Source organism: Nylanderia fulva, unplaced genomic scaffold, assembly GCF_048542155.1.
Source record: "Nylanderia fulva isolate GAGA-0341 unplaced genomic scaffold, ASM4854215v1 Scaffold210, whole genome shotgun sequence".
In the NCBI taxonomy this organism is placed as follows: Eukaryota; Metazoa; Arthropoda; class Insecta; order Hymenoptera; family Formicidae; genus Nylanderia; species Nylanderia fulva.
Window position 1 is genome coordinate 709 of NW_028190276.1, and position 12,091 is coordinate 12,799.

The 12,091-nt window shown below is 32.4% G+C and overlaps 1 protein-coding gene across 1 annotated transcript; it reads right to left on the reverse strand.

Moving 5' to 3' along the window:
* Nucleotides 1-3,824: 3,824 nt before the first annotated feature.
* Nucleotides 3,825-10,884, reverse strand: LOC114945490 (uncharacterized). Its single transcript, XM_029321740.2, is given in 8 exon segments — nucleotides 3,825-4,254; nucleotides 4,378-4,477; nucleotides 4,587-4,746; nucleotides 8,013-8,221; nucleotides 8,400-8,486; nucleotides 8,577-8,612; nucleotides 8,615-8,887; nucleotides 9,043-10,884. Coding segments are annotated over 8 exon segments (1,104 nt in total). The 5' UTR covers nucleotides 9,248-10,884; the 3' UTR covers nucleotides 3,825-4,220.
* Between the last annotated feature and the right edge of the window lie 1,207 nt (nucleotides 10,885-12,091).

Below are 12,091 nucleotides of genomic sequence, written 5' to 3' on the forward strand. Positions count from 1 at the left end.
TCGCCGCAGTCCTCTCCAACGCGGTCTCCTCCGCAGCAAACTCCTCCAGAAGGTCGTCCTCCGCCAGGGTCTCCCCCATCTCACTCTCCATTTCCGGACGCGAGGCACCCGCTGAACGCTGCCCCTCTGGCCGCTTGTTCAATTGGGCCCACACGCCCGGATCGCCGATCTTCTCGAGCCTCTGGATCAACTCCGCCTTCGCTCCTTCCGACGGCAGCCCTCTCGCCCGTAAAGCCGATTTCAATTCCACCACCGTGAAATTATTACCTGGCGTACTCATTATGCACTCTTCTCCCCTTTTCTTCAAGTAATTGACACATGAACTTCAAATCCCACTTCTGATAAACTGTTGGGCGAGTGATATATATATTTGAAATAAAATACTCTTGATGCGTTGAGAACTGTTTATTACTCGGAGAAGAATCAATAATGAGAGCGCGTCTCTCGACCGGCGGTCGTCTTATATACCGCCGTCAAAATAACCGACGCTTCAAATCGCGCCAATCACGCGAGGACACGAATTCGACAAAAATCTCAGACGACGAACGGATAAACATGTACGGAAGACATACAATACAAAAGAATGTAAATACCGGGACAATGCCTTATAATAATACATGCCCGCAATAACAAGACGGACGACGGATACTAAATAAGTCGAGCCCAACGAATAAATGCCAACACGTTCTTTTTTCTTACGCTACTCTTCTCTTCTCTTTCATTTTCATCGCATTGCAGGCGTTGATAGGCATCTTGCCACTCGGCGTAATAAAATAAAATTCTCTCGAATCGAGTATCGGACACGTCGGACAAATAACGAAGAAATGTTTTCACAAAAATCGTTTTTCCACATCCCGTAGGCCCGCAGACGATCGACGTCCAAGGATGTTTCCAGCGTACATCCATTTCCCCAAAATGAACGCGATATTCACCGTTTACGTACAATCTTGTAAATGAAAGAAAGTCTAATCCGGCGCGTTCTTAAAAACAAAAAATTAGCGTAAAGAGCGTCCGTGTATTTAAATTTTAATATTACTCATAGTATGAAATGAGTTACGGCGGAAAAAGCTTATTCGCGCACCGGGGGCCAACCCGCGGCGGTCGCATGCTCGTGCTAGCGTACAGCGAATAGCGCCGATCAGCTGACGAGCGCCGATCAGCTGATGAGCGCCTGGTTAGCTCGCAACTACCGATCAGCTGATGAGCGCCTGGTTAGCGCACCGCTACCGATCAGCTGACGAGCGCTACGTTGCGCTGCCCACAATCAGCTTTTAATCAAATGTTCTCGTTGGTGTGTATGTCTTGTGATAGCGGACGTATGTGAGTTCGGCATGAATATATTTGAATATATAAAAATTGTACGTAACAAGAATTTTTTAAAAATTAAATATTTTTATATAAATTTAACGTATAAGACGGGCAACAAGAGCCAAATCGCGGATGACAATGCGTTATCCTAACGAAACTAAATAATTTTCCGTTAGAATTAAATACCGGTGCACAAGGCACCAAATTTTACTTGGACACGGCCAAGATTTTAAAATATGAAATAATCTCATATTTGAGATTTAATTTCAATACCCCCTTTAACCCCCCTACGGAAAATAAATAAATGAATGCAAGAGAAAAATATAGAAAAAATATAATATATAAATATAATATATAATATATAAATAAATATTTTTATGTTAAAGTTTTTCAGACAAAAAAAATTATATTAAAAGTTTTGTTAAAAATTTAATATTTCACTAAATAAAAATGATTTCGCTTAAAAGGTTAATTATTATTATTAAAACTAGGATAGGGAAACAATATTTTTTATTAAAATATATAAATTTTATTACTGAACAATATTTTTTATTAAAAATATAAATTTTTGTATTTATATTTACAAAGTATTTTTTTCTTATTACTAATATCTACATCTTCTAACTTTAGTTAAACTATTCCTTATCCTTTCTAATATAAAAATAAAATTAAAACTACGGGTATTTTAAAACTCCGATTTATAAAATATAGTATAAAGTATAATATTTTATAATATTTGATGAAATACATTTTACTTTTACAATATTTACACTTTTATATAATATTTGCATTTCTATGCAAGTGGCGGAAAACGCACGCGTATCTCCGCAAAGATAGAAGAGTGTGAAGAGGAGAGCAATGTCATTGTTTCGGTAAATAACCGTAAGGAAGAGAATATCGATTTTTGATAAATCTTCGTTTTAATAACACAGGCTTGCATATTTTTGTTTCGTCACGCGTTATTATATCGTGAAATGCGGTTCGCCGAATGGCTTTAAAACGAAGATTTATCGATGTCCCAGGAATCGCCTCTTCAACCTGTTCTTCGAGCGCTTTCTCTTCCCGTTCTTCTTCTTCTTCTTCTTCTTCTCTTTCTTTACGCAACAATAAATCTTTAATACTATTAAAATTAACTAAACGCGAGTTTTCAAAATTTAAGTTTATACCCTTTACTTTGCAAACTTCGCGTGTGAGTCCTTCGGGTGTACGGACCACATATGCGTAAAATTTCGGACCACCGGATACGAACGACTCGATGTAACTACCTTGTCCGTAGCTAGCGAGTTCATCCGTCATGTCGCCTAAAAAATTACCCGTATGCGGTTCGTATTCCTGCGGATCTCCGCGACTTACATAAATACAGGAATCCGTGTCGTAATATAAAACGCGCTTGTCTAATTTTTCTAAATAATCATACAATTTTAATCGCGCTTGAGCCGTCGTGTAAGCCGCTATTATAACATTAGTAAGAGGCGAAGGTACGATCGCCTCTTCTCGTAGTCGAAACGAAACATATATCACCTCATCGTTTACAGGCAATATATCGGTTATTTCATGTTGAGGGCTTGTGAGCAAACTCATTAATCGTTCTTGTGTTTTGACAATCACGGTATTCGGTAAGTTTGCACGTTGACCAAATTTACCCCAAAAAGAATTCAAGCATAATTTAGCCACCGAGCGTAAACCGGAATTGTGTGCAATGTTATCTTTTTCAAGAACGATTCCTTCTACTTCCTCATACTCACGGATGTAACGCTCTTTAGCAACGTTATCGACACAGTTGCTCGGCCATCCGCTAGCTTCTTGCTTTAATTGTAGAAATGTATTGATGTATTCCGTAAATAGACCCCCTTGTCGCGTACCGGTTTCGTAACGAGTGATGTTATATTGCCAAATCTCACTAACCCCTGTCACGAAATATCCTTTCTCGATTGCTTTTCGTAATTCGCACGATATCCATGTACCTTCGAATTCGCGTTCGTGAGCTTCGTGAGTACACGCAATCTGAGAAAATGTTTCGCAGCAACTACGACATAACGCAAATAATAATTTACCCTGCACGCGATAAGGTAATACAGGATGAAAGAGATCGCGGGGAGAAAGTACTTTACATCGCACGACCCCCTCGACTGAATCGAAATTATATCCCGGTGATAATCCGATTAATTCCTCGCATTCCTCACCTACGTATATTGTCGGGTGACCAATCGGAAAATCACCGGTCTTCAACACAAACGGATACAGCCCATACAGCACCGATAGATTGCAAAAACATTACAACAATCTTTCACCGCAATATTGCAATATTGCAAATTCACTGCAAAATGTTGCTACATCATTGCTGTTGAATTGCAGCAATGTTAAAATGTCCGCTTTTTGGAAGATTGCAACAAAATATTACAACAATATTGCAATGTTATGAGTTTGCAATAATGCATTGTTATTGCAACCATAAACTAATGTTGCATATACAGGTATATAAATGTAAATAAATCATTAATAAAAATACGTTGTAGTTAAATGTTATCTATATTTTTGTTTATTGCAATGTAATCACAAATAAATATAATCACAGTCGATTATATATAATCACAAATAAATATTAATCACAGTTGATTATATAATCATAAATATAATCACAATCGATTAATCGAAACTTAAAGATAATTTTAAATTTGGCGTATGGGCTAGCATTAATTGCCCACTAGCTATAAAGAAACTTAAAGATAGTAACGACGTAGAGTTTGAACCATAAACTATATAATTCCAAACATAACATTTGAGCCTTAAAACATAGTTTGTTTTCAGTTAAGAGAACTTAAAAATAAAGATAAGGAATTATGTTAAAACAAATAAAGTAAATCATTGAACATAAAAAAAAACTTAGAAAGAGCATTATAAATATTATAAACTTAACGAGGTTGATTTTCCTTTCCTGTTAAGGATCTGTAAAAATAAAATAATATTAAAATTCATATACTTACATAAAACCTCACCTACATAAAAATATACATACTGCATACAAGTATTTATAAAATTATATAAAATATAAACGCCTTAAGTACATACTTTGCTCTCTCAATTCGAACAGCAGCTTGGGCTAGCCACTTGGCAATAGTTGCGCCAATTTCGGTGTCACTTATATGTTTATGTGTTGTACGAATAGCTTCTATAACACAAAAAGTTATTATAAACATTACAATATAGTGTGTGCTTTTCACAAATGTTTAATTTGATACTAGTGGGGAACGTAAAATTATATAAAAAATTTAACTTACGTATAATTATTCTTGCAAGTCCTAAATCTTGAAAGCTTTTTTTAGCTTTTTTTCCAGCCCAGCTAAAATGCTGTGCCAAATTATTTGTCACAGCTTTTTTTAAAATGTTACGTATCATTATGTGTGCTGTACTTCCACCCACAAGTTGAAACGTATTAATCTGAAAAATATACATGATTATTAATAATATTAAAAAATATTAATTAAGAGTTTAACTAGGCTCTGTAATATATAAATATAAATTTAACATATATAAGATAGGCAATAAGAGCCAAATCGCGGATGACAGTGCGTTATTCTAAACGAAACTAAAATTTTTTCGTTAGAATTAAATACCTGTGCACAAGGCACCAAATTTTTACTTGGACACGGCCAAGATATAAAATTGGAATAATCTCTACAAGAGATTTTTAATTCCATGTATCCCCTATTCCCCCTAAAGAAATAAAGTGCGAGAGAAAAATATAGATCCGAAAGTCGCAGAATCGGGAATCGAACCCGAGACCTTTCGCTTGCCGGGCGACTGCTCTTCCAACTGAGCTATTCAGATTCTTTCGATTCTATACTTTTCTCTGTTATATATATTAATGTTGGTAAATAAACGCCTTTAAGCCAGCGTGTATAAATTAAGAGTTTAACTAGGCTCTGTAATATAATATAAATTTAACATATATAAGATAGGCAATAAGAGCCAAATCGCGGATGACAGTGCGTTATTCTAAACGAAACTAAAATTTAACTAAAATTTTTTCGTTAGAATTAAATACCTGTGCACAAGGCACCAAATTTTTACTTGGACACGGCCAAGATATAAAATTGGAATAATCTCTACAAGAGATTTTTAATTCCATGTATCCCCTATTCCCCCTAAAGAAATAAAGTGCGAGAGAAAAATATAGATCCGAAAGTCGCAGAATCGGGAATCGAACCCGAGACCTTTCGCTTGCCGGGCGACTGCTCTTCCAACTGAGCTATTCAGATTCTTTCGATTCTATACTTTTCTCTGTTATATATATTAATGTTGGTAAATAAACGCCTTTAAGCCAGCGTGTATAAATTAAGAGTTTAACTAGGCTCTGTAATATATAAATATAAATTTAACATATATAAGATAGGCAATAAGAGCCAAATCGCGGATGACAGTGCGTTATTCTAAACGAAACTAAATTTTTTCGTTAGAATTAAATACCTGTGCACAAGGCACCAAATTTTTACTTGGACACGGCCAAGATATAAAATTGGAATAATCTCTACAAGAGATTTTTAATTCCATGTATCCCCTATTCCCCCTAAAGAAATAAAGTGCGAGAGAAAAATATAGATCCGAAAGTCGCAGAATCGGGAATCGAACCCGAGACCTTTCGCTTGCCGGGCGACTGCTCTTCCAACTGAGCTATTCAGATTCCTTTCGATTCTATACTTTTCTCTGTTATATATATTAATGTTGGTAAATAAACGCCTTTAAGCCAGCGTGTATAAATTAAGAGTTTAACTAGGCTCTGTAATATATAAATATAAATTTAACATATATAAGATAGGCAATAAGAGCCAAATCGCGGATGACAGTGCGTTATTCTAAACGAAACTAAATTTTTTCGTTAGAATTAAATACCTGTGCACAAGGCACCAAATTTTTACTTGGACACGGCCAAGATATAAAATTGGAATAATCTCTACAAGAGATGTTTAATTCCATGTATCCCCTATTCCCCCTAAAGAAATAAAGTGCGAGAGAAAAATATAGATCCGAAAGTCGCAGAATCGGGAATCGAACCCGAGACCTTTCGCTTGCCGGGCGACTGCTCTTCCAACTGAGCTATCAGATTCTTTCGATTCTATACTTTTCTCTGTTATATATATTAATGTTGGTAAATAAACGCCTTTAAGCCAGCGTGTATAAATTAAGAGTTTAACTAGCTCTGTAATATATAAATATAAATTTAACATATATAAGATAGGCAATAAGAGCCAAATCGCGGATGACAGTGCGTTATTCTAAACGAAACTAAAATTTTTTCGTTAGAATTAAATACCTGTGCACAAGGCACCAATTTTTACTTGGACACGGCCAAGATATAAAATTGGAATTTTATTTTATAGGGGGAATAGGGGATACATGGAATTAAAAATCTCTTGTAGAGATTATTCCAATTTTATATCTTGGCCGTGTCCAAGTAAAAATTTGGTGCCTTGTGCACAGGTATTTAATTCTAACGAAAAAATTTTAGTTTCGTTTAGAATAACGCACTGTCCATCCGCGATTTGGCTCTTATTGCCTATCTTATATATGTTAAATTTATATTTTATATATTACAGAGCCTAGTTAAACTCTTAATTTATACACGCTGGCTTAAAGGCCGTTTATTTACCAACATTAATATATATAACAGAGAAAAGTATAGAATCGAAAGAATCTGAATAGCTCAGTTGGAAGAGCAGTCGCCCGGCAAGCGAAAGGTCTCGGGTTCGATTCCCGATTCTGCGACTTTCGGATCTATATTTTTCTCTCGCACTTTATTTCTTTAGGGGGAATAGGGGATACATGAATTAAAAATCTCTTGTAGAGATTATTCCAATTTTATATCTTGGCCGTGTCCAAGTAAAAATTTGGTGCCTTGTGCACAGGTATTTAATTCTAACGAAAAAATTTTAGTTTCGTTTAGAATAACGCACTGTCATCCGCGATTTGGCTCTTATTGCCTATCTTATATATGTTAAATTTATATTTATATATTACAGAGCCTAGTTAAACTCTTAATTTATACACGCTGGCTTAAAGGCGTTTATTTACCAACATTAATATATATAACAGAGTAAAGTATAGAATCGAAAGAATCTGAATAGCTCAGTTGAAGAGCAGTCGCCCGGCAAGCGAAAGGTCTCGGGTTCGATTCCCGATTCTGCGACTTTCGGATCTATATTTTTCTCTCGCACTTTATTTCTTTAGGGGGAATAGGGGATACATGGAATTAAAAATCTCTTGTAGAGATTATTCCAATTTTATATCTTGGCCGTGTCCAAGTAAAAATTTGGTGCCTTGTGCACAGGTATTTAATTCTAACGAAAAAATTTTAGTTTCGTTTAGAATAACGCACTGTCATCCGCGATTTGGCTCTTATTGCCTATCTTATATATGTTAAATTTATATTTAAAAAATATTGTTTTATACTCTCGTATTGATTGCGCTCTCTTTCTCCCCCTTTTCCTTTTTTTCTAAATTATTAATTAATTATTAGATTAATTAAACTATGTATAAAGCATAGGCTTTCTAAATGTCAAATTCAAATATAAACAAAGACTTATAGATTATTAGATTAATTACATTATTAATTATTAGATAAATATTAAATGTATTATATTATTATTTACATTTGGAATTTTAGCAGTATGCAATAAAAATAAAGAATATATTTTTAAAATATTCACCGCTTTATCTTTGAAATTAACATCTTTTAATTCTTCTTCAAAAGTTGTTAATTCTTCAAATGTTGTTATAGGCAGTTGTATAACAATCTCTTCTTGGCTGGAATAATTAGAACGTTGCATTTTCTCATCTAGCATGTCGATTTTATTTTCAATACTATTAAGTTTATATAAAACTTTATTTAGTTTTACAAAAACTAGTTTTTTGCATTCTGAAAAAATATATTTATTAAATTATTAAGTATTGCAGTTAACAATATTTATTATTAATAATTGTGTGAAAATATATCTGTGTACATGTATTTATATATATTGTTTTGATATAAAACATTTAAATCTTATAGATATTACATTTATATAAATATAATATATATATATATAGAAACATACCACCAAAATTTTCTATATCGCTATCAATAGATTTTTCTGTAAAATCTTTTGTGTTCTTTGAAATATTTTCAATGTTAACAGTTTTATCTAAAAAGCAAAAATATTATTATACACACAAAAAATTATTTTTAATATAATATTTATAACAAATTATTACTGCTTAACACTTTTACTTACTGTAAGAATTTTGATATAAAACATTTGTAGGATTGTTTCTGTGAATGTCTGCATATGCTTTTTTTGAGGTACAAAATTTCGAATTTCTGGACATGCAGGTAGGAGGTTACTACAACTTTGTCTTGCATAATTGTTTTCATTTAAATTATCTCCATTAAAACATAGATCTTCGTCTGAAGAAGATGACATAATTTTCTTGGCTTTCTCACGTCTTCTTTTTTTCTTTTGTATGTTTAATTCATCAGATGATGCCTCTATATTAGATGTGTCTTCAGCTATGATTAATTTTTCCATACCTTCTTCATAATTATCTGTAAAATTTAAAACAATAATATGTTATATAATAAATTTTAATTTACTAATAATAACTTGTAAAATGTACTATAAATAGGAAAAAATGTTCAAAACTTTTTTTACTATATAAGTTCTTAATATAACAATTATAAATATAATAATTAACTTTTACCTGCTCTGCCAAAAATCCTTTTCACTGGTAATACTTCCCATTCAACATTTTGTGGCATTTCTCTTGTTATTATTGCTTTATTTATTCTAAATTTACTTTTAAAATGAGTAGGCCAAATACTTGAACGTTTATCTGCATTGTACCACAATGCAGGTATTAGCTGAAGTCCATCGTTAAATTCCGCAATGACATAATCGGTATTCATTTTTCTTTACAATGCAAAATATGTATATGTACTGAAGCATATAAAACATAAATGTATGTTCATATGTATACAACAAAATATATGTAATATATATATATATATATATATATATATATATAAAAAGAGAGAGAGAGAGAGAGAGAGAGAGAGATTGATACAAAAATAATCGCATTTTTATTATGTGTGATTTAAAATCATTTTACATCGTATGGTTTAAGGGAAATACTGCGAATGTATTAGGTTTATTTGCAAGAGGAATTTTCCATACTTTACAGAGCACATCTGTAATTGGATAAGAGAATATTTCATCGCTATTGAGCATCATCACTTTTATACCAAGCTCACTTGATTCACAAGGTATTTTATATACATTATTTACATATGTGAGTTTTTTAGCAATTACAAAAATATTTTCATTTTGTTTCACTATATTTAAAATAATAATATAACACCCGTTTACTAAGAGACAACAATTATTACCGTTATTATTTTTACAATGTATATGAAATTTTGTAGTGGATAACTGTAAATATTGTGATTGAGACTGAATATAATCAAGAATTGGTCCATCATTATGTGAATATTTTAATGAACATAAGTCTTTTTTAAAGTCTTTTTTTTGTAACAAAAAATCAATATTTTCTTTTTCTTTGTATCTTTTTACCAATTGTTGCAGTGGTTTTTCGTTCTTTCTTAATAATTTTTTAATAGACATCATATAGTTTTCAAAGCGAAATGCACTGAACTTATCTAACGGACCATATATTTTTACATCCGAGCATAAATGTAATAAGTTGTGGACATTATGTAACACAAATTTTTTCCCATACAATATTTCAAATGATAAAACGAAATTTTTAAGTAAAGCCTCTGCATAATCTATAAATTTTGTTTTACATAAATCCGGACGAACAAGAATTGTAATTGCTACGTGAAGCATAAGAAAGTGATTATACAAATTTTCTGTCAATGAATATCTTAAAACAATAGGTCCGGTATATAAAAGAAAATTTCTGAATTCTACAGCTTTCCATTGTTTTACATCTTGTATACATCTTGGCTTTCTAACAAAATCATTGGGTGTACTATTTCTAAGTAGGATTAATAAATATGATATTCTTTTAATTGATCTTGGTCTTAACCGTACAGAAAGCGGTCCTTTTATCCATAAAAGTATTAATTTTTTAACAACGCCCAATAATACAAAATGCATATAGTCTAAAGGTGTGTTCGTTATAGGTAAAAAATTCGGAATATTATTTACAATAGAGTAACCTATCTGAAAATTCTTATAACCATTAATGGCAAAGAGGTCATCAGTTCTTAAAAAATATGGTGCATTTGGAAAGCATACTCGACCGTTCAAATATTTTCCTTTTATTGTACAATTTGTACAACTGTAGAATCCAGTGTGACCCTTTGTATGTAAAATGAAGGATTTTGCTGGTGCATCGCATATCAAACCAAATAATTTAATTTTGATCACGTGTTTATCATAAATGTAACCATTGTTAAAGGAAATTAAATCATTAACCAATGGTTCAAGAAAAGTATTACAATCTTGCGGCTTTTTTTCTCCAAAATATGCACCAACAAAATATACATCTTCATTTACTGTATTTGAAAGTAAAATAGGCCACAATAAAGCCTGTGATGACTTTGATAGAGGAAGACCATCTATATTTACAAGTAAATCTATATATTTTTCGTTCGATTTTAGAAACATTTTCTTAATCACATTATCCAAACCCGCATAAAAATATTGTCCACCGCATGCATTTATTACATCAACTTGTCGTGGAGTTTTCAGTAACGTCCGTATATCTTTTGAAAAGTTATATGATGTATATTGCTGCAAAAGTTTTATCAATGCATTACATGCATTGTGATTAATATTGTACGATAAAGCCCATGTAATTCAATCATTTTTAAATTTATTATCACCATTATCATCATCATTGTAATTTCTGCTTTTATTTTCTGTGATGACATTTTCACTATCATTATCATGATTACAATCTATTTCCATGCTAGGATTATCATTTTGACATGGTAGATAATAATTTTCATTGTTACAGATTTCAATTTCAGAATTAAGTGTTTCATTAGTGTCTTTATTAAACGCATAAATATTTATATCAGTATTTTTATTTAATCTAGTCAAACAATTATCTTTAAAAGATCTATTGGTACTGCATGATTGTTTAATGATTTGTGTAGATAATCCTGCTAGATCAATATTAGTTTGATCTTCAATAATTCTCCTATTATGACGTTTTGAAACAGATATTTTACCTTTTAATATATTAGACATATTATACATTTAAGTTTAAGCTTGTCAGTACAAATACAAATTTTTTAAAATAAATTACATATTTTTTAGTTATATCTGTAAATGTAATATTCAATTTCAATACTTTATTTGCCCCCTCAGGGATTAAAGGCGCTTTTGAGGAGCGTACCCAAACCTTACAAATTTCTTACAATCTTAACTTATAGACTACTCTTACATTCTACTCTTACATCTATCTTACAATTATCTTATCTCTAACTTAATCTACCTATTTACTAATTAAGAGAGAGAAAGAGCTGTCCCTAACCTATTTCTCGCTTCGCCTCGGCTTCCAGTTCCCCATGCATTCCCCAACACCTCATTCATACTTTCACACATTCTCCTCATACCTCCTTCCTCCTCTTCCCCTTCCACCCTCCCCTCCATCCTCTTTTTCTCTAATTCCCTCATCCATCCTTCTCCCTCTCCTCCTTCTTGCAGTATTTCCCTCATTTTTTCCCACCAGTTTCCCTTATTCCCCTCTCCCCCACATTCTCCTATTACATGTTCCC